This window comes from Schistocerca nitens, chromosome 3, assembly GCF_023898315.1.
Source record: "Schistocerca nitens isolate TAMUIC-IGC-003100 chromosome 3, iqSchNite1.1, whole genome shotgun sequence".
Classification (NCBI taxonomy): domain Eukaryota; kingdom Metazoa; phylum Arthropoda; class Insecta; order Orthoptera; family Acrididae; genus Schistocerca; species Schistocerca nitens.
Window position 1 is genome coordinate 545,558,799 of NC_064616.1, and position 23,888 is coordinate 545,582,686.

Here is a 23,888-nt window from a genome sequence, read left to right on the forward strand (position 1 = left end):
CGTCGGGAATTGTGGATATTGGTTATGAGGATTCGCATGAAATCAGCAGATCGAATAGTTCGGGAGTTCGAAAGTACTGTCAGCAGTCGGTTTAGCGCAATGATTTTGCGCAGAGAGTTAAAAAGAATGGTGTACAGTGGTCGAGGAGTCACTCACAAGAAATAAATTTCTGTATGAATACCTGTTCTTTCGGACATGTCTGAAAGAACAGACACGATCGGTGACCATGAAGCTCTCTTAGAATCAAATTATGATAAAAACTGAACCCTAAGCTGTCGACAGGCGTTGATATACATCAACGGGGACACTTAAAAATGTGTGCCTAAACTGGAACTCGAGATCTCCTGCATACATGGCAGACGCTCTATCCATCTGAGCCACTGAAGGCACAGAGGATAGTGCGACTGCAGGGATTTATTCCTTGCACGCTTCCCGTGAGACCGACATTCTCAACTTAATGTCCATACACTACACTCGTAGTGACCGTTCCCATTACCCTCACTACTCGCGGCAGACAATCTTACCGAGTCCCGTAAGAGTTCGGTCAAGGTGTGTGCATCCACCACACAAGAAGGTTAATGGCCGGTTAGCCTTAATTTATGAAGATGGTATATATTCCTTCGAACATGCCCAAAAGAACATATCATTATATAGTTAAGGCTAACAGGCCATTAACCTTCTTCTTCTGTGCTGGATGCACACGCCTAGCCCGAACTCTTACGGGACTCGGTAAGATGGTCTGCCTCGAGTAATGAGTGTAATGGGCAGGGGCACTGCGAATGTAGTGTTTAGACGTTAAGTTGGGAATGTGGGTCTCACGGGGAGCGCACAAGGGATAAATTCCTGCAGTCGGTGGCTCAGATGGATAGAGCGTCTGTCGTGTAAGCAGGTGATCCCGGATTCAAGTTCCGGTCGAGGCACACATTTTCAACTGTTCCCGTTGATGTATATCATGCAAAGAATAAATCACTGCTGTCGCACTATCCTCTGTGCCCTAGATTTCTCAGACAGATAGAGCGTGTGCCACGTAAACTGGATATCTCTGGTTAGAGTCCCAGTCGAGGCACACATTTTCAACTGTCCCAGTTGATGTACATCAACGCCTGTCGACAGCTTTTTGTCTCGATTTAATTATCATTTCACACATATCTGTAGTCAGAGTTAAGCGACGCTTGAAGTGGTGTTATGTGCGATGCCGCTGGACAGTGGACTACTGAAACGAATTATCTGAAGTAATAACTGACGATGTACTCTGTGGCAGTCCGACTGAAGGGTTTGGGATTGGCTAATGTCCGGAGGACGTTGCCATCCATCATGAACAGTGCAAACGGTGAGGTAAAAACGAGGTGGTGTGGTGGTGTAGTGCTTTTTTTTATACGATTATGTTGTTGCCCTCTTTTAGGACTTCAGAAAATTCTGAATGCAGATGCAATTGAATACCACTTACAACGTTTTATATTACATAAAGCAGGGGAACAATTTGGGACATTAACCGTTTGTAGCAGCATGACACTGTAAGCTGTCATAAAGCAGCAGTTGTAGGGGTATTGTTTGTGGACAATGACGTTCCTAAAATAGACTGGCTTGTTAAAAAACACATCCTGAACCCAATGGAATACTTTTGGTATGAGTTATAATGTCGACTTTGCTCCAGACACCAGTGTGCCGTATAGCCGTGTTCTCTGGTTTCGTGTCTTCGGAATGAATGGACTGCCAATCCCCCACACACACTTGGTGGTTGTTCCTTAGCTTTTTGTAATGTTATTTCGTTCCGAGTCCAGGTTTCATGTGACACTGATGTAATTCCGAAATACTCAGCCTATGAAAATGTGCACCTGTGTTGACTCGTTACTGGACGGTTCCGAGATGACTAACAGGAAACCAAGGAAGTACTGCTGTTGGGCAATTAGTCATTAGCAATTCTCTGAATCACTTGCTTATCTCAAGAAGTTCATACCCAAAGGCCACTTCCTTCAGGAAACAGGTTTACCAACTTGTATTATATGGGCTTCCTGTGGGTCCTGCCGAAATACTTCTGAGCATTTTTCAGAGATACTAGCTGAGTGTTTCGGTACAAGCGACCTACGGGCTCCACACGTTCGTTGTGCAATAACCAAATTTTCTTATGTATCTTTTACTCCATCTGTCCATTTACCTGCACAAGCCAAAATGTACTCGTTACATTCACTGTTTACAAGGGTCTAATACCTCTCTCTCCTCATCGTCCGTAGCCACGACCTTCGATTTACTCTCTCGTGACATTTTTGGACTGCAGAACCCTATTCACATCACTTAGAAACATCAGGTTTTTAAGTACTAAAATTGGTTTACAGAGGAGGCTGCACACAGAAATAAACCAACCTGTTACATAAAAAATAAAAGCCGTTTCTAAATTGTAGCCAGAGTTTTATAATATTCTGCTAGTGTTCTTCACAGTAATAGTGCACGACTACAACAGAGAGGTTAATGAATAATATAGTTGAGCTCTGTAGCGTCACATCTCTAACATGGCTTAGAACTCAACCAGTCCAATAATTGAGCATGTTAGCTACGTGGGGTTATGTAAAAGTACCCACTGAGGGCAAAACATTACCGAAGGTAGCTCAGTCCTATCCTACAATTTGTTTATAATGTATCACATATCTATGTTTGCCATATGCTGGACTGTGTTGGTCTTGTGTAGTTAAGTGATGTGTTTGTGACGTTATGGAATGCTATTGGAGTGAAGGAAGAAGATAAGATCTTGTGCTTGCACATACTTTACTACTTTCTCAAGGCCCCTAAGATGCAGTTGCACTTAACGTCAAACAATCCTAAAATTATCTGATTTCCTCAACCCATAAGTCACTAAAGGTTTGTATAAAAAAATTTTCGGAATACTGATGAGCAACATGATGATCAGGAGTTGTGTGTCAGTGTAACTGTTCCTCTTGCCTAGAAAATACAGTTGGTGAAACTATCTTTAGTCATCAAATTGTAGCAATCTAATCTCGTTCTGGCTGTCACCGTGTTACATTGCTACGTAACTTTCCTACTGGTGGTGGTATAGTCAATGTTATAACTCGACCTGGTGTGAAGATTACCGTCGCTTGTCATGTCCAACAGCTCCTGAAAGCTACCCTCTGTAGTAATTGTTTAACAAGTTCGTGTGGTCAGCGAAATTACTGGCCCCTGCGAATTATTGCCGAGTATTAATGATTTGTAGCGGGAGGGTTGAACCAACCGGTAAAGATTTGAATGCAACGGATAACACAATATTTTTTTAGAACTACTGCAGAAAGCACCTATGCAGGGCTTAATAGGGAGCATAGAGCCATTATTTCCTTTCATAACCAAGCATTCAACTGTGGTACTGACTTTGATCTATTCTTTAAGATGAAGGGAGGAAATAATTGATGTTTATTCAATACCGATGGCATTTCAATAACCAGCCGAGTGTCTGTTGGAATATACATCGTCACAACTACTCTCTCTAGTTAACATGATTCACTTTCGCAAAGTTATATTGAAAGGGCGAGGGTACAACGGACCTGGCTTCAATGTAATTGTATGCAGGCACACAATTATACCTAAACCCATACTTATTGCAATCAATTACTTTAGGTCACGTAGAAAAAGCTCAGCAAAGACACTACAAGCGAACTTGGTCAGGGCAGAGGAGTATCTGCCAAAATATTTCAATTTTCTTTGAAACGTACGCTGAAGAAAGGGTAGCAAGAGGAGCACTTTACTATGACTGCCAATTTTGGTTTAATCTTGCTTTCAGAAACAACACCACATTACTGAGCTGGTATGAAGAACATTTACTATCATATGGCAGGAAAATTTTTCAAGTCTTTTTTCCATCAATGGGCATTAAAATCTGAACTTTCCTAGATAAAAGAGTTTAAACCGTGTTTTTTACCTAACGCACTTCATTATAGGCGAATCAAATAGTTACGAGGGGCACAAGAAACATTAAATATCACATCAATACTATTCCACACATGTGGCCAAGTAGCGGAAGTCAACGGAAATGCAAAAAATACGGACACGCAAGATTATTCCTTCTCTGTCTTACACTCACCCACTACCATATGATTATTCACTCGACTACTACACGTTTTCAGACAGAAAACTGCAGTTTACCAATGTGGCGGTTGCTCCAATTTACCACGTGGCCGGAAAGCCAGTACACAAAGAAAACATATGACACATAAATAAAAAAATCCCCTAAAATATTACTGTAAGAGAAAAACCACATTAAGATACATTAAATGAGTGAACGCCTGTTAAGCACAGAGCAATAATACGACCGTGAGCTTAAGGCCCATGGTGATTGGCCTACCCACGGCACCAAGGCAAAGTTCTAGTGAAATTTAACTAAATTATGAATATAAACTCCCTTATCGGGGTTTCGTGGTAATATCACACCTGATTGCAACATCTGGACCATATTGACAAGCAGGTTCGAGACACTCTAATACCTTTGTTAACATTACGAAAATCGATAGCTGCACCTCCACATCTGTCCAGCGTCGCTACTCAGGAGCGAGTGGATTTGCAGACACCTCGCCTAACCGTTGTTCGTTCAAAATCTTGTGGAGGGGACGGTTCGCCAACCTAACAAAGCCAACACTCGTGCTTTCGCAACCTGTCTGACCTGACGTGCACATTATCTTTGTTAAACTTGGTCGTGTTTTGGGGGTTGGTACTAGCCTACCACAGAACCACAGCTGTCTGCTACTTCACATAAAATGTCATTCATACAGTCCAAGGTCGCACAAGGGAAAGGATACAAGGAAACGTGGCACACACGAAATAAAAAATCAATGAATAAATAAATAAACTCCGCTTGATCCATTCTCTACTGCTTGTTACCCACCGCTTTACTTCTGCAGAGTAAAAACACTCTCGCTATAATTCTCCTGTATCGGAATTTATTGAGAAAAATATGGAACGGGACAACAAGTTCCGTTTCAACATCGTCAGACTATTTAGCAACCAAGATGACGAAGGCATGTTGACTCACAGCAATCTTACAACAAATCTCCAATCTTAAAGAACCTTTACAAAAGATCTCTAGGCACCAGATTTCGTAAGTAAAGGGTCTACAGTTTCCATTACTGCTAGAGGGACAATACATTCATACTTAAACTCTTTCTGTTTCCCTTTAGCATCCTCATTTATATATATGCACCACGTCTCAACAGGACACAAGCAGTGACCTAGTAACCGTCAGTAGAAATTGTGTGAATATACATAGCCCACACTACTCTCATCATATTGTGCAAATCATTGCAGTTGTTACGTCATCATTCTTACTGTACTGCATTTTTCGTAATTACAACACGCATTTTTTTGGGTTGTACCCAAACATACGTCTTTAAAATCAGTAATATATTTGCTGTACAAATCTATTACCTTTGTATACACTCATGTTAAAAAATTCTTCCGGTTTCATTATTCTTCAGGAAGTAAATCCAAATGTTTCTTTGTTACGCGTACCAAAACCACGGAAATTATGGTTATTTACAAAACACTTCGCAGCAGTCTCAGAAACAAGATCGGAGAACAAATAGGCCTTTCGCTACAAAGCATGGAAAACCATATACACCCTTCTAGAGCAGATATTTATCAAAATAATACCTGCCAGAGCAGTCAATGAAATTCGTGAGAAGGCAAACTGTAAATGTATAAGACAAAGATGATAAAAACAAACGTAAATCGTTGACTCTAATATATATATATATATATATATATATATATATATATATATATATATATAATTTTTTGTTATTTCAAAAGTAACTGCCATAGGTGTTAATACATTAATTCCAAAGTGAGACAAAATATTCAATGCCTTCATGGAAAAATGTTTTCGGTGGCCTACGGATGCATGACTGTATCCATGCGTGCACTCCTTCGTCCGAAGCATGTCGACGGCTACGACTGTCATTTTTCACGCACCAAAAATATGAAAACTGCATGAGGGGAAATGGGGACTGTGTGGAGGAAACAGCCATGGCATCACGTAGCCGGGTTCACAGTTTTCTTATGTGCCTTTTCTTTTACTGCACCTTATATATCTTAATTATCATGAGAGTCCTTAGATTTCAATGAAATTAAGAATAAAGCTATTTTTTCATTAACTGCTCTGAGGTCACTTAAAATATTCGAAAGTCATATGGATACGTTATAACACTAGCCTGCCGTTACTCAAGCTAATGTGACCCACTGAGAGGATTTTGAAATTTTGACCGCATGTGTGTCTAACAGATAAAGTTATCGGACTGTAATTTTAAATATATTGCAGTTAACAGAAAAACGAAACAAGCTCTAAATTTGGGGTTAATGAAAGTAGTAAAATACATATGTGAATGAAAAACGCATGATCATTAGCCTAATTAGGCTCATTAATTTGGAAATATAATTTTATTGAAGTTAATTTCATTAATATTCCGTTTGAATAGAACACAGGATACAACGGACACAGGGCACTCTGAGTTGTTGGTAGCAGTAGTTACCAATAATGCACATACGAGTAATAATAGAAAGCAAACTCGTACCAAACTCACACTAATAACAGCTATACTCTATTGTTGTTACTTGGATCAGTACTGAAATGTTAGTGCCAGAAGTACAGAACTAAAATTGGCCAGGAGGGGCTTCTGACTTAACTGACCTATAAATACCACAATTAAAATAAATTATAACACGATCACACTGTTAATACTTCCATTTACAGAAATATACCAGATATCCTTAGTAGTAATAATAGTCCATTTATCTTTTGAATATGTGAAGAACATGATGGGGATCCCTGAACTAGTATGGTGTGACTAGTCAAGCTCTAAGACTAATTCAGTAGCAAAGAATAATTTAAACAAAATTAACTCTCAGCTTCATTGTGAATAGTTTATATATTTACTTTTTGACTTCATCGTTCATGACGATAATCAAGCCGAATTATATTTCAAATAAGTTTAACTTATGTACTGTTTTCATTATCTGTGAAGTAGGTATTTTAGACAGAACATTTACACAGTCTGGCACTGAATTTTTGCAAAACAATACCTTGCAATAAATTGAGGGCTCTTTAGCAAAATTATAACTAACTTCTACTTTTGTTAATACTTGCGCATTTGACAAACTTGACTAAATCACTAGTTCATTTGAAAGATGATACTCGGTTTTATAAACACTTTGGAGAAGACCCTGCATAGGTTCATGATCAGAATGGAAGATATGGTTGTAAACACAGGCTTATAGCACTGGGATTATTATTAAAATCACTCACAGAAATTAACTGGTCCATGCTCTGATACATACCTTTATGTATGAAGTTTGTGGAGCTGTGGCGTAGTAGTAGTGTCAAACGACATGGCCTCTAACTGTACTCACGGCATTTGATGTGTGAATGCTCTTTAAAATTTCTTCTTGGGGACGGATATTTAACGTGTAAGAGCATGCAACGGCCAAATCCATATCCGAGGCCAAGTTCCTTGCGAAGCGGCTTCCAACTGCTTCCCTCGGCACCGTAGATGTGTACCGAGCAATGGCTAGCCATTGACTGCGTACCGTTCACGCCAAGGCGCTGCCCAGTTCGTCCGCCAAAACCACCTTTTACATAGCGCCAATCTACTTCCGTTGCGGAGGGACGTCCCTACATCTTTTATATTTTACAATACAAGTGCCCTAAGTGTAAACAACTTTCCAATAACATTGTTTTTCTTTTAAATATACAAATATTATAAAATGTAATTATTTTAAGTATCATTTAGCTTTTTCCATACGTACCTGACAGTCTTTAAATATCCTGTCACGAATCAATGACATTAACTAACACAGAATAAACACATCATAAATACAGACAGAATGTTACATAATATAAACATACTTCTAATCGATATAAGTGTTACAATTTTTAGTTCAGCGCTTCATGGCCGATTTAAAATTTCTCCGAGGACCTTCTTCTCATTTGTAAATATGATGCCATATAAAGTCACTGTTTTACACAGTGGGTACTACATGACCTACGTCTCTTATGACTTCCAACATGACACCGTAGGAGTACGTTAGAAATAAGTGTAGAAACTTTGGGAGTGATAGGTATGAAATTACGACGAGAAATGTTTGCTTTACTAACTGGATGTAAAAACGTACCGAAGAAACAGTACTACAGATTTTACTTTGTTCGTACAATACAATGACCACTAGACCCGTGCAGCAGTAATGCTGAATGACAAAAAATATTACAAAGTCCTACACCTGCTACCTGCATAGAGTTATAGGTGATTTCTTTGGCATTAAGTGACTTTCCACTTAACTAACACGTTTGATTTTCACTAGGTAAGTATAAAATCGGAGAAATATCAGGTAAAGCCACATTACTTTTTACAAATGTAGCTATATTAATGCGCGGTATTATGGCAGTGCTATAAATGGCTGAATAGCATTCTTTTGTTTTGTTTCCAGCACTCCGAGGTGCAGAATAGCTCCCTATCGTTGACGATACTGCTCCATATTTTGATGACTTCCCAGGTGGCGAGTCCACAGATGCAGTTCCGTTGTGAGTATCCTCATGGTAACACTCATCGCTGGCGCAGTTCTGATTACGTTCGAGCAAACCCTGCATTCAAAGTGCCGTCATATGTTCTATGAGAGAATTTAGCCATGGGTACAGGCGAGGTACTGCGATATTCTTTTGAGTTCCTAGATGGTATGATTCACTTTCAACAGCACATGTTAACGAAAACACATTTATCTGTTTCAGCGATTTGGTAGAATCTGTGCAAGTAGTAGGAAGTAAACAAGTTTGTCCAACGATTAAGAACAATATTCGATGTCATATAACTCATCAACCATGTACAGCAATTATAAAATGAATTAGGTACCCATGTGTGGTATCGTATCGCACAACATTATGCTCTGCGCAAAAAATCGCAGTGTCGATCTACATATACATGGTGTCCTAAAAACGTTGCGACATATTTCGAATGGTTGTAGAGAGTGGTTTGAGGAACAAATTGATGATGGGCACTCGTGTCAGGAAAGTCATTCTACGACGCTACAGAGCGTCGAAGTTAAAGGTGCCGGCGCCTGCCACTAGACCTGCCTTCGCCAGCAAACGTGACTTTGTACGCTGACGGAGCATAGTCGGAATGCCTCGCAATTTTGTTTGCCATTCAGTTATCGCGGCTCACTGTCACTAAGACCTGTGGAGAAGATGGAGCTAGCTACTGCGAAGACAGGACGTATTTCCTGTGAATGCGATTGTCTTCTTTCTTGGTAGATGACAGTTTCGGACAGTCATATCCATCTGAACTTTATTTCCGCACAGTATACCGAAAAACATTTGAGACTTTAGAGAGTTTTAGGAGAAAAATATACTACCGATGGAAACCCGTGTCCAAAACCGTTATTGTTGTATTCTCCAACAGTTTATTGAACGTAACGTCTTCTACAATACAATAGCTGGCTGTACAATAGATGTAGAACTCCGTCGATCTACCCGGAGATGTGGGTCTTTTTGGTCGGCTGGTACTTCGATCGGAGATGCAGTACAGCGGCTTCGGTGATATCTTCTTGGAGACTCTGCTACAGCGGTTGCCATTAGCAGCGGACGAAATCTGGTCTGCCTTCGACCGGCCGGGCCTATATAGTGAGCTGGAGCCAATAGAAACCCGGCGTAGGAATCCGTGGCCGGATATATCGCGGCGACCTCTGCAAGGAAAGATTCCTATTAATCGACTGGAATCTTCGGCGTGTTTACCTGATGTCTTCGCCAGTTTGGCTGTTGGTTTGTTTCCCCCATAGCGTGGCCGTTATGCGGTGCTGCCTGCCATTTAGGGGAACCAGATGCAGACAGTACAGTTATCTACCAGAACAACATAACATTCCATCAGTAGGAGATAAAGCCTTTCTACGCAGTAGCTAGCTATGCCTTGTACACTGTTCATCGTGACAGTCAAAAACCATTGCGAGATGTTCCGCCTACAGTCCGTCAGCGTACATGGCGTCTGCTGCCGAACGGGAGGCCTAGTAGCAGGTTCCGGTGCATGTAGCTTCGATGCCCTGTAGTGCCGTTGGACGACGTTCCCGGATACGGGTTCCTGTCGTCGATTTGTTCCTCAAAACAGCCTCTGCTACCCGTCGAAGTCTGTCGCAATATTTCTTGGACATCACTACTCTGCAAACGACTGTGAAGTGCGTGGCAGATGGTACGTCCCACTGTATCAGTTATTAAGACTTCCTCTCATTCTATTCACGTATGGGGATCATGATTACTTAAACGATTCATTACGTTGGGTAATTGGTCTATTCTTGTCTTTACAACGAATATTGGAGATAAACGTAGGAACCTGTAATATGTTTCTAAATTAACTACTTAAAGTTGGTTCTAGAAATTTTATAAATAGTTTTCCGCAGTTCTAAACGGAATAGAAAGTAATTGAAGCTCTTCACAGATGTCTAGAATACATTAGCATAGACTCATTAAGTCATATTCACGATGAACTTTATGATGTGGAACGTGTCAACTGAGCAAGTAGCAAAAAGTTTATTTGATTACATGCTTGTGTTTACAGGTATTTTACGCTTAAATTACTAATTATTGACATTTTCTGTCTATGAAACATCATATTTCCATTGGTGTACCAACAAGGAGTTTCATAGCTCTACATTTCACCCCTACCAGCGCCGAAGTTATAGACTGTGCAAATTGGGCAGATCAGTATAGTTCTTCTAGTGTTGTTGTAATGAATGTCTGTGTAACTCCCAGATTTATGAGCACTGTTGATAAGTTACATAAGTAAATGAAAGTAGAATGAGCTTGTGGGTAATATTCGCAGCTGCTTAAAGGGATGCCAGCAAAAAGAGAATGTTACCTTCAACAGAATTGTGGAGTATGATATAAGGAGGGTCCGCGTTCGATGTTTATTGACATTTGTGGAGTCACCTTTCGCACAGAGAGGCCTAACAGCGATATATTTCAACACATCTTGGAAAACGTCTTGAATTAATTACGCATTCCATAGAAAATAGTACATATTACGGGCCCACAAACACTTATTGTTTTGTAGGTGACCTTGACTACCCAACAGGAAACTTTAATTTTCAGAGACATGTTGTAGCGCAGTCTGAAACACTGCGTTGACGAACATCAGCTGTATTCCATTAATAATGAAATCGAAAACTGTGTTTATGGTCCTGTATCAGCTGCAGAATATTTCAGAAGGAATAAAAATTTGTGCCAGATCAGACCTCGAGCAGGGATTTAAGACACCAGAGATTTCGGCCGCTCGTGCAGGTGTTAGCCGAAGTAGCTAAGGCAAATGCTGGTGACAAGCGGGGAATACGGGCTGTAGTCCCAGTCTGGCATCAATTTCCATTTCTTCTGAAATATTCTACAACTGATGCGAAATGACAATTATAATTTGAGACCTGACTCTTTTAGGATCGTAATAATATTCCATATTACAGAGGAGAGATTAGGAGCACTTGTAATTTCACTTAATACCTTCTGTATCGTTCCCTTAATTTGTATTTGCTTTCTCTTTTTAACTGTTTCCGCTAGTTATTCAAAAGTAATGATCAAAAATTTCTGCTACACAGGAACTGTCTTTCAAGAAAAATTATATCATTTGCCATGGTTTTCTTCCATGTATCTTTTAACAATATTCCATACAGATCTGATTTTATTGTTTCGTCATTCAGTATCAGACAGCAGACACATGCTCGAGCATTCTAATAAAACATTTCTTAAAGTAATACAGAACTGTTTATAGAAATAATTTCTTTTAGAAACACTATCAGTTCTTCCTATTTTTTCATTTGCAACATACTATGATACCTGTAGTACTCTGAGGCTTCTGTAATGACTTTCCAATATTGCATTTAATTATCTTTCCACGAAAACTACACTCAGAATTGGATACAGATCTATTAAGAAATATTTCCTATTTAAATCTAGCATTGGGTTCATTGCGAACATCACTCCAGGTAATATTTTGTACTTTCTTTAAAATATTCACTTGTTTTGTAATAAATTAGCCCGTTTCTCAATTGCATATGGAGCTATGTTATGTAATGAGATTCACTGCACATCGTTATCTGGTAATCCGCTTACCACTAAAATTCCACGTGTTGTATGAATACATTATCTGTAAGGGTATTATTATCTTCAGCAAGTCGACCTGGGAAATTTATGACTAATTTGCAAGTGGCTGTAAGCACCACTAGATCACTTTCCGTGTCAGATTCCCTCGAGAAATCGACTCTTAAGTCACAACAAATCAATAATACCGTCATTCTGTGTGACAAACATCACAATGAGACATCAAAAACTTCTATATATTTTTCGCAGTTACGCAGACAAACACAAATACATCATTTCCCAACATTAACTCACAAGAACATATTTCTGTACACTGACCTTTACGTAATTCATTATTTCCAAATTTATTATTTATATTTCTGTTTTATGAATGTGACAGCTCTTCCTCTACCGATAGTGTATCTACGTAAGTGTACAGCTAATTTATAACTGCTTATGTACAAATTTTCTGTCCATGTCATTATATAGTTTTGAGACGAATGACAACAGTTTCTTTCCAAGTAATAAGACCATCCATACACCGTAACAAATCATTTTTTCTGTTTTTTTATCCCCTTGTATTCTGATGATGCAGACTGATTTTAACTTTCACTCTATTTTTATAATATTAACTAACAGTATCTATCGATTTAATTCAGATTATTACTGTATGTATTATCGCTGATGTTGACCTAACCCTGGTGTCTCACACCTTCCTACAGCAACTACTGGAACAGCACTAAAATGATAATCGACATCCGTCTAAAGTAGCATCATCAGCACCATGTTTACTCACGTAAGAGTAGAGATAATATGGGACTGGTCCGTGTACCACAAAACTTCCACAAAAGCCATATTTCTGTGCTCAGCAGCTGCTTCGATTTTGTCTCGGTCCCCTCTATTATGAATTTTCCGCTTTTAACCAGGTTATATCCAGGTTTCCCAACTAATAGTACTTGATAATCTTTGGAAAAATCCTTACACAATGGTGTAAGCTTTCTGTTACCTGTATGAGATGCAACAAATGTAATGAAATATGAATTTATATTACTATTTTCATAAGTTTCTTGTGTTGAAAATCAGACCTAATGTTAGGAAAGTAGGCGCAAGTACAAAATGTAGTCTTCGCACAGTTTTAGCTTATTTGAAATGCCAATAACACTTACACTTACGTAATTACATTCATATAATACTTATAACAGCAACAAACTCTTAAAACTAGTTCCTAATATCTTATTTATTTAATTACTTACGACAGTGGAATTCACTACGAACTCACGGGCTCAATATTGCCTCTGCTTTGGCGGCCTTCTTTTCGTAACATATCGGTCAGGTAGATGTATTAAGACCGGGAAGTGGTAACTGGAATGTAGATCATCGTCCACTTCCCACTAAGTAGTGACTGCAATTACTGGAAAGCAGTTAGATATACGGGGTGGCTGTAACGAAGCTTTCACTACTTGTGATGTTTCCTGGGACAAACAAGAGATCGTAGGAGATTGAAACTTCGAGAAACATTTGTCAGGACACGCAGAAGAGAAATAAGGAATAAGCCATTGAGAACAACACATTTAATTTTCACATTATGTGATAACATTTGTAAATGGCTTACCATGAAAACGTTTCAGGTTGCAAACGGTTCTCAGTGTTATGACAATCTGCATCCACGACAGCACAGAACAGCACTACAGATACCATTTCATAACTTTTCGCAGCACTTTTCGAACGGTGGAACATAAAATGTGAAACTCCCAGAACAACGCTCGTGCACTGTTTGTATATCGCACATTGCACACTGCATTCTTAGTCATGGCAACAGGAACGCCTTCGACAGTTTGTTGCGCAATTGGCCATCGACCTCTCCCAAGAACAATTCTGAAAACGCCACATAGTTCCCACTTCTAAATCATGATCTTCAACCCCGGTGCGGAGAGCGGACTCCCCGGTTTTCCTTCAATAGTTCGACACTTGTGAAGAGCAGCAGCACTGTTACTGTTGTTTTGATAAAACAGCCTTACAAGCAAAGCCCTGGTCAGCTTGTCCACACCCATGTTCACTGTCTGCAACTGTAACACACACTGATGCTTGTGTTTCAAACTTACACTGCCGCATCGGTAAAGACGCCAGAGGGCAACACGTGACACTAACACTACTAACAACACAAATGCTGCAGAGCACAGTCTTAACACAATTCCTATACAGTTTGGTATCCACACAGTAAATGGTTTTCTGTTCGCACTGACCCAAGTAGTGGAAGTTTAATCATAACTCTATCCATCTGTATACTATAAATAAGATGCATACTCACTGTCACATTGATGGCAAATATTAATATAATTATCTGCTTATCATTCAGAAATGTACCAACGTCAGATGAAACCACTGCAAGAAACACACTGGAAGCGAAGTACAATGAACCTGTCGATGGTGCCCTGGCACCACCAGGATGCAAGTCAACTGGTTCTAAATCTGAAGAGGTTGAGTTTCTCCAGATGACTACTCAGAAATCTTCGAAGATTACCTCTCCGTCTGTTGAAACTGATGGTACAACGTATTAGCATGTACATACATAGTAATTGGTTCCTTTTTCCTAGGAACTGCTTTTGTATATGTTGCGGCCATATCAATAATGTACTTCATTTTTATTTAAAGGATAAGTGTTATGGTGCAGATATTGATAATGAACAATAAATCCCAGCAGTCTCTCAACATTTGCGTGAAATATATGGTACTGAGTACGTATAAACACACACGTCATTCTACTTTGGATTTATGGACAGAATGTACACAGTTGGAAAATGAGATTGGCAGTTATCGACACGAATAAATATTAATCCATTAAATATACTGATGATGAATTCCAGTTGACGATTCTGCAGTCAGTTTGGTTGCTCTAGAACTTCATAATAATTGCAGCAAGCCACTGTTACTTAGGTTTCACACATTTGCTCTGTTTTTATAGGCACAAATACAATCATAATGTACGTATTTGATGACTTTAAATAAAAACTGTATGGTGAAAGAGAGAGAAAATGTGTTTTACTTTGTACCTTATTAATCTCAGTTTGCTCTAAAAGTATCATTTCTCCCTCGGTGTTTTGCTTGATAATAACACACCCCCTTTATCAATCATGTTTTCGTTTTGCATATTTTATTCAGTTGAAAGATTTCTTGATGCCTTCAGCTCCCATTCTGTTTATATCGTGTACGATTGTACAGTTTAGGCCTTGGGCCATTTTAAACTATTTTATGGATGATTTTTAGTAATAAATTATGTCATGGGTGTCGTTGCTCCTGGAACCACAGGAGCAACCACATACATGACATAATTTACTACTAAAAAAATCAGCTATAAAATACCTGACAATGGCCTCAGGCCGAAATTGTATAATAGTACATGAAATAAAGAGAATGGCAACTGAAGGCATCAAGAAATCTTTCAAAACCTTCATTGCAACTGCGGATCCTATCGCACTGAAAATGATTTTACTTTCATTGCACTGGACACATGTATGAATGTAAAATATTTAGGAACATGTCAAACATTAACAAAATATAATGATAAATTAAACAGTAAATTATGAAATGGAAATTTTAGTTAAATAATTATTGATAATAAACAACACCACGAAAATATTCTTCTTTATACGAAACTTAATAATTAGCAGGAAAACGTAGGATTTCAGCCATTGTCGATCAGTGTGAATCGTTCACTCATATACCTCCACTATTTATTAGCAGTTATCTTCAAACCTTAGTTACTGATGAGCAACGACAGGAATACTGTGCCAGTTTTACGAGAAATGAAACTGAGAAAAAAAAAAACAATGAAATATACCACAAGTTACATACTGGTTACGTAATATAGTCTGACTAAGACATCATGTCATACCTCATTAACTATCATCACTTCAGCAATTACCACCAGTACTCGACTGTGAGTTTAACCTTATCCTTGTCCACCAGTACAAATGCCTGCTACTGAGCTACTCAGTCCATCAACTTTGATCAATACACACAGTAGCCGGCCGCGGTGGTCTCGTGGTTCTAGGCGCGCAGTCCGGAGCCGTGCGACTGTTACGGTCGCAGGTTCGAATCCTGCCTCGGGCATGGATGTGTGTGATGTCCTTAGGTTAGTTAGGTTTAAGTAGTTCTAAGTTCTAGGGGACTGATAACCACAGCAGTTGAGTCCCATAGTGCTCAGAGCCATTTGAACACACAGTAAATAGTTAGCAATAAGTGCTTGAATGCACCAAGAGCTCTCGTATTTTACCCTACTGTTCATTTCTCTATTGTTACATATTTAGACGACAAGAACTTGCATTTCGACTAGCCTCCGTTACGCTTCAGTATGAAATATCAGTACTGTGATAATGAAAACAAATGGCTTCAGTCACCACACCAACAAGATTATTACTGTCCACGACATCAAAATGCATCAGTTAATTCCGATATTTGCTGTGCAATGCAAACTCTTGTCCCCTGTGACAACCTTACGGACCAATGCAACAAGAGCCGCTATGTTATTATTGCTCCACTAGCTAATAATTAAAGCATCCTTGTACCAAATATTCTAATAAACATGGTACGTGAACTTTATAACCCAGAACAAACAAACAAAAAAAAAACACTAACTATTCTAAACACATTCGTTAATGAAATTCAATTACACTTGCCGTCCCTTCAGGAATAAAACATACAAAAAATGTACACAGTTACAAATACAAATACATTATTCCCTGTCTTGCGAGTCCCACGGAATCATTTCATTCTGTGATTTTCTTGGGGTCAAAAAGTTGCTGATAGTTTTCCTAGAAACACTGTCTCGGTGTCGAAGCTCTCCCATGGTTACCCGGACGAAAGTCTTTAAGTTACTCAAAACGGCATTTTGAGCACGCACTGAACTGTAAAGTGTATCTCACATTAAACACAAATGTCATAGTCACTCTCAGAGTACCATCCAGACGAAACTGGTCGTCCAGAAATGGCCCTACAACTACTGTTATCCACGGTCCTGCCCTTTCAGTTCACGGTGTAATTAAGTCTTATGTTCCAACAAACAGCACTTATTCCGGCACCAATTAAAGACTATGTCTCCTACTACAATTGCAAATGTCAGTGTCCCACTTTATTTTCTTGCGTTCATACAATAATTAGTCACCAAACGACAACTGTCCTCTGTAAGTATACCAAGTGTCCCACATGCATTTTACAAAGCACACTTAACAAATCACTGCCAAAATTTTATGGATCCCACCGTTCAGTGGTCAAGCCAAAACAAAACAATCGTCCTGTGTGCTAAAGACAAAATCTTTTCCACCACTCACAACTTGGAAACACCAGACCTTCACTTTCCACCTTATTGAGACATACGAGCAGTCATCTTGTTTCACTGCTCCACAGCCCAGTACTAGTTAATAGTTGCTGTTAAAAAGTGCCCGCCAGACTCCGCCGCACGTCTATCATTCTGCCGTCGCACCATCGCCACACGAGCCGTTGAGCAGAAAAACCATCCGCTGTTGCCTCCACGGGATACTGTCTCCAGTCGTAAGGGTGGCGCAACTTAAGAATGGCCAATGGTAGGTGCGTGTCGCCCCAGGCCGTTGACCTGCTGTAGTGGGCGCGTGGAGTGTATCTCGACGGGCAGTGGAGTGGGGAGGGCAGCGGCTCTGTCGCCTCTCACATGGCGACGTCAGCTTGGCCTACCGCTTTCTTATGCGGTACGGGCGTGTTCTGCGTAGCATCTCAGCGCTACGACACACAGTGAGTCAGACCCATCCGTGCATCTCGCAACATTACAGACAAAAGGATATTCTTACAGTATTTGGAAACTCATTGATTACATGTATGATCTATTAGATACGTTGGTAATAAAAGAATCTTTGTTCTAAAAAACATAACATCATACACCCTAGTTTTCTACACATACAACATCAACATTTATCGCTTTTCTATATAAAGCCCACACTTGTGCTATTGATTGTACCTGTCGTCCCTCATACAAAACATGAAATTGTTCAAAAAAAAAAAAAAAAAGGAATAAGAAACAATCCATGTAGCTCATAATTACAATATCAAATAGTAGACTACTTTAACATCCTATCACAGTTAACATATTAGAAACTGTTGATTCTAAAACTACAATATACAACGCACCTTTGTGCTTGTGACAGACTGAAGATAATACCCCTTAAAAGTGTTCTAACAAAAAAAGAAACAATCTATACAGCTCACCATTACCTATTACATAATGTTAAATAGTAAACTACTTTAACATCTTAACACAATTAACATTTTTGAAACTGATGGCTCTAAATCTACAACATACAGTGCACCTTTGTGCTTGTGACAGACAGAAATTAGTATCTCTTTACATATTTTACCTTTTATTATATATAACAACATTTCTAGGACATGTATGTACCATCCACATGACGTCATATCCTGACCTGTCATCGAGGTGCATCCAAATCAAACAATAAAGCACAATAATGTTTTAGTTATGGATCATCGGTAGCATCCCCTTTACAGTAGTGTGCGCATTGATCACACTACTCCACGACTCTCACTCAACTGACACCACATTGTCCTTCTCATTCAATCCATTAATACACCAGCAGAATAGTTCTAGAAGTCAGCTAACCGTAACACCACCACACTCACGTCAGCATACCATACCTTTGCTCCCTTATACTCAACCACATAACACATGGAGTTGTTTCGGAGATATGCATTCCAGTCTCCGATTTCGTCCTTTTACTCTGGCACCTCTCTCCATCGGCTTACCTCTGCATTCACTTTACCGATTATTCATCCTGCTAAATATCAACTTAGAATAGCGACATTTCATCTAAGAACAAAAACACACAGATTATTCATCCTGCAAAATAACTGTAGACATTCTTGGTACCGTTTTTGATTAGTTATACTGGTGCAAGGCTTCAACAACCACAAAAAAATATTATTTATGCCATATTGCAAATGTTATGGTAAGAATTAGATTTACGCTTATATTTCATCTTATGTCAGTATTCCACAACGTTCACCATCTGGATCTCATATTCCCTTTATATCCTTTCACGTTGTGCTGTTGTCCTCATCTCGTCATTCGTATTTCGGCTCTCCGTCCGTCCATTACTCCATCATTTTCTGGTCTTCCGTCGCCATTCGCACCTATCTCGAATGCAGCATACACAGGCCTCTCTGTAACATACATCTAAGACAGCTCCACATTATTCAATTCTACCTACCTTTATTTGCCACTGTTTCATCACGTCGAATCTCTCATTATTAATCACACTGATTAACGTCGCTTCTCTCCTTAAATATCACCTTTACCCACTACCATTTATCACGTCGTTTTTCTCTCTATCTACCATCTTTATCCACTCATTAATCATCACGTCGTTTCTGCTTTATCCTTATGCATATGACAAAAAATACGTACATACACAACTCTGTCGACTCCTGTTCATGACTCATTCGACCAGTCTATTCCGTCATACTTCCTGACATCCCGCCTGAAAATTTTTATTTTCGATCTGACCCTGCACAACGTTGCACACCACAAATACATACACTGACTATCTACCATAACTTGCCTACTTTCGATCTATCCTTAACTTTTCCATTATTTCATTTTAGAAATGTGATGAAGCCCACGCGATTGTTTTCCCTTGATCGCCTCAATCAGTACAGCATTTTCATGAACGGTCCACTATACAAAGCAAAGAATTTGCTAGTTAGGAATCTGTTCTTACATGAAAATTAAATGTGTGCTGAGAATATACAAGCTGGGAGAAAGGGACAGCCCAAGTGTTACAAACTTTGGTGCCAGTGGCCTCTTTCACTAACACCAGATTCCGAACAACCATACACAGCACTTAATTATAACTGTCACCACGACAATGACATACTATAGATCAGATGGCATCTAATTTAAAAACTTCGATCACATTGCTGATGTTACCTGTAACAGCAGTATAAATGTACCCCATGCCATTCAGATCACAATGTTGACTTTTCACATTACGTGTTAAGTACCTGCAATAGTCAAATCGCACTAATTAAACTGGACTCATTGGCATTATTACATAACATTTTTAGCAACTGGTTTTTGGGGAAACAGTCCTTTTACTTTAGTGCTCCAAATACAAAATTTGCAAATTTTGCTCTGAGAGACCAGCCTAACAGATGCCATTACTGGTGTTTTATTCTATGATCAGAAGTATGGTGTTTGAATTCTTACATATCCGTAGAGTATGTCTGCTACATAGACAATTTTCAGTGACAGCGGCATGTGTTTTAAGGCAAGATGCTAAGGGCTGATATGTTGGATTAGTCTCTCCTATACATCACTCCATTACGACAAGAATGAAATGCCAGGATTCCATGCTCTCCTGTCATTCTGATAGTTTCTGCCGTTCCTATCCTCGACTCTGTCTGACCTATGAGTCGCATCTCCGTTCACGATATTGCTCTCATTACCCAGTTCCTGTAAAAAATGCTGAAATGATGCAGAATCGTTTAACCCTCTGCCTCCTATCGCTATCTCTGCGCAATTTCACTGGAAACTTCGTTATACAGATCCTAATGAGCACCCCAGGTTCGTATGTCTCATTCAAATACCTATTTCGACTCAGCTTTTCCTGATAGCACGCCACTGGATCTCTTATACCATCTTCGTTACAATTTGGCATCATCAATATGTTTTGCTTAACCTGGTCGTGCTTACTTTTCAACCAGAATTCATTTAAAAACTTGTCACAAAATTTCTTGTAGCTACTACCGTCTTCAATAACTTCCTGCATTTTCGCTCTAGCCTCGTCCCTCAAATGGTTACACGCAAACTTCATTTTGAGGAGCGGTCCCCATGATGAAGGTAATGAATCTTGAAACTGAGACAGCCTTGGACTATGCCCAGTTGGGTTTTGTCACCTGTTTTATCCAACACAGCCGTTCTTCTAACTCTGTGAGATCGTCTTCCTCTTTCTGCCTATTTTCTTGTTTTTTAATTTATCTCACTCTCCCTCTGCAATCTACCTAATGGTGTGTCATCTTCGCTACTGAACGCTAATAGCAACTGTGCTAGTTCTTCCCTATGTTTCATAATTATTTCTAATTGCGCCTCTTTAAGCTGTAATAGTGATTGTATCTCCTCCTGGTCGGCATAAACCTCTCGCTGCGTACTGTCAGAGACTGTCTCGCCTCTTATATTGATCTTTTCTACATCTCCACTAATCTTATTCATTCTGACCACTACCTCCGCAACTGCATCCTTGTGTTCATTTAGCACCACTTCCTGGTCGGTGACTTGAGCTTCCACGCTGTCTAATGCCCCTTGTTTATCTGCAAGTAAGTCCTCCACTACCTCTTCGATTCGCTCATCCGGAAACACGTCCCTAGGTTCTGTAATATCACACTCTATCGATATTATTCGTACCTCCAAATTATTGGCTTTTCCTTTCACGGCGTCACATACTTGCTTCAACGCACCCAGATTCTTCTCTCATCTAACCGATTCTTAACTGCGGGCAGATGCTCATCGAAAACTGAGAGTAGCTTCCTGATTGCCTCTTTATTTCAATTATCCATTGCTTCCAATCTACATCTACATCTACATTTATACTCCGCAAGCCACCCAACGGTGTGTGGCGGAGGGCACTTTACGTGCCACTGTCATTACCTCCCTTTTCTGTTCCAGTCGCGTATGGTTCGCGGGAAGAACGACTGTCTGAAAGCGTCCGTGCGCGCTCGAATCTCTCTAATTTTACACTCTTGATCTCCTCGGGAGGTATAAGTAGGGGGAAGCAATATATTCGATACCTCATCCAGAAACGCACCCTCTCGAAACCTGGCGAGCAAGCTACACCGCGATGCAGAGCGCCTCTCTTGCAGAGTCTGCCACTTGAGTTTGCCAAACATCTGCGTAACGCTATCACGGATACCAAATAACCCTGTGACGAAACGCGCCGCTCTTCTTTGGATCTTCTCTATCACCTCCGTCAACCCGATCTGGCACGGATCCCACACTGTTGAGCAATACTCAAGTATAGGTCGAACGAGTGTTTTGTAAGCCACCTCCTTTGTTGATGGACTACATTTTCTAAGGACTCTCCCAATGAATCTCAACCTGGTACCCGCCTTACCAACAATTAATTTTATATGATCATTCCACTTCAAATCGTTTCGCACGCGTACTCCCAGATATTTTACGGAAGTAACTGCTACCAGTGTTTGTTCCGCTATCATATAATCATACTATAAAGGATCCTTCTTTCTATGTATTCGCAATACATTACATTTGTCTATGTTAAGGGTCAGTTGCCACTCCCTGCACCAAGTGCCTATCCGCTGCAGATCTTCCCGCATTTCGCTACAATTTTCTAATGCTGCAACTTCTCTGTATACTACAGCATCATCCGTGAAAAGCCGCATGGAACTTCCGACACTATCTACTAGGTCATTTATATATATTGTGAAAAGCAATGGTCCCATAACACTCCCCTGTGGCACGCCAGAGGTTACTTTAACGTCTGTAGACGTCTCTCCATTGATAACAACATGCTGTGTTCTGTTTGCTAAAAACTCTTCAATCCAGCCACACAGCTGGTCTGATATTCCGTAGGCTCTTACTTTGTTTATCAGGCGACAGTGCGGAACTGTATCGAACGCCTTCCGGAAGTCAAGGAAAATAGCATCTACCTTGGAGCCTGTATCTAATATTTTCTGGGTCTCATGACCAAATAAAGCGAGTTGGGTCTCACACGATCGCTGTTTCCGGAATCCATGTTGATTCCTACAGAGCAGATTCTGGGTTTCCAAAAACGACATGATACTCGAGCAAAAAACATGTTCTAAAATTCTACAACAGATCGACGTCAGAGATATAGGTCTATAGTTTTGCTCATCTGCTCGACGACCCTTCTTGAAGACTGGGACTACCTGTGCTCTTTTCCAATCATTTGGAACCTTCCGTTGCTCTAGAGACTTGCGGTACACGGCTGTCAGAAGGGGGGCAAGTTCTTTCGCGTACTCTGTGTAGTAACGAATTGGTATCCCGCCAGGTCCAGTGGACTTTCCTCTGTTGAGTGATTCCAGTTGCTTTTCTATTCCTTGGACACTTATTTCGATGTTAGCCATTTTTTCGTTTGTGCGAGGATTTAGAGAAGGAACTGCAGTGCGGTCTTCCTCTGTGAAACAGCTTTGGAAAAAGGTGTTTAGTATTTCAGCTTTACGCGTGTCATCCTCTGTTTCAATGCCATCATCATCCCGGAGTGTCTGGATATGCTGTTTCGAGCCACTTACTGATTTAACGTAAGACCAGAACTTCCTAGGATTTTCTGTTAAGCCGGTACATAGAATTTTACTTTCGAATTCACTGAACGCTTCACGCATAGCCCTCCTTACGCTAATTTTGACATCGTTTAGGTTTTGTTTGTCTGAGAGGTTTTGGCTGCGTTTAAACTTGGAGTGAAGCTCTCTTTGCTTTTGCAGTAGCTTCCTAACTTCGTTGTTGAACCACGGTGGGTTTTCCCCGTCCCTCACAGTTTCACTCGGCACGTACCTGTCTAAAACGCATTTTACAATTGCCTTAAACTTTTTCCATAAACACTCAACTCAGTGTCGGAACAGAAATTTTCGTTTTGATCTGTTAGGTAGTCTGAAAATTGCTTTCTATTACTCTTGCTAAACAGATAAACCTTCCTACCTTTTTTATATTCCTATTAACTTCCATATTCAGGGATGCTGCAATGGCCTTATGATCACTGATTCCCTGTTCTGCACTTACAGAGTCGAAAAGTTCGGGTCT

General features: G+C 39.9%; 1 protein-coding gene across 1 annotated transcript in view; it reads left to right on the plus strand.

Annotated features, from left to right (window-relative positions):
* LOC126248453 (uncharacterized) overlaps positions 1-14,906 on the plus strand; it is a 509,517-nt gene extending 494,611 nt beyond the window's left edge. Inside the window, exon 3 of the mRNA XM_049949446.1 lies at positions 14,433-14,906. Coding sequence (XP_049805403.1) covers positions 14,433-14,634 — 202 coding nt within the window. The 3' untranslated portion in view covers positions 14,635-14,906. The remainder of the gene's footprint in view (positions 1-14,432) is intronic.
* Positions 14,907-23,888: the final 8,982 nt, after the last annotated feature.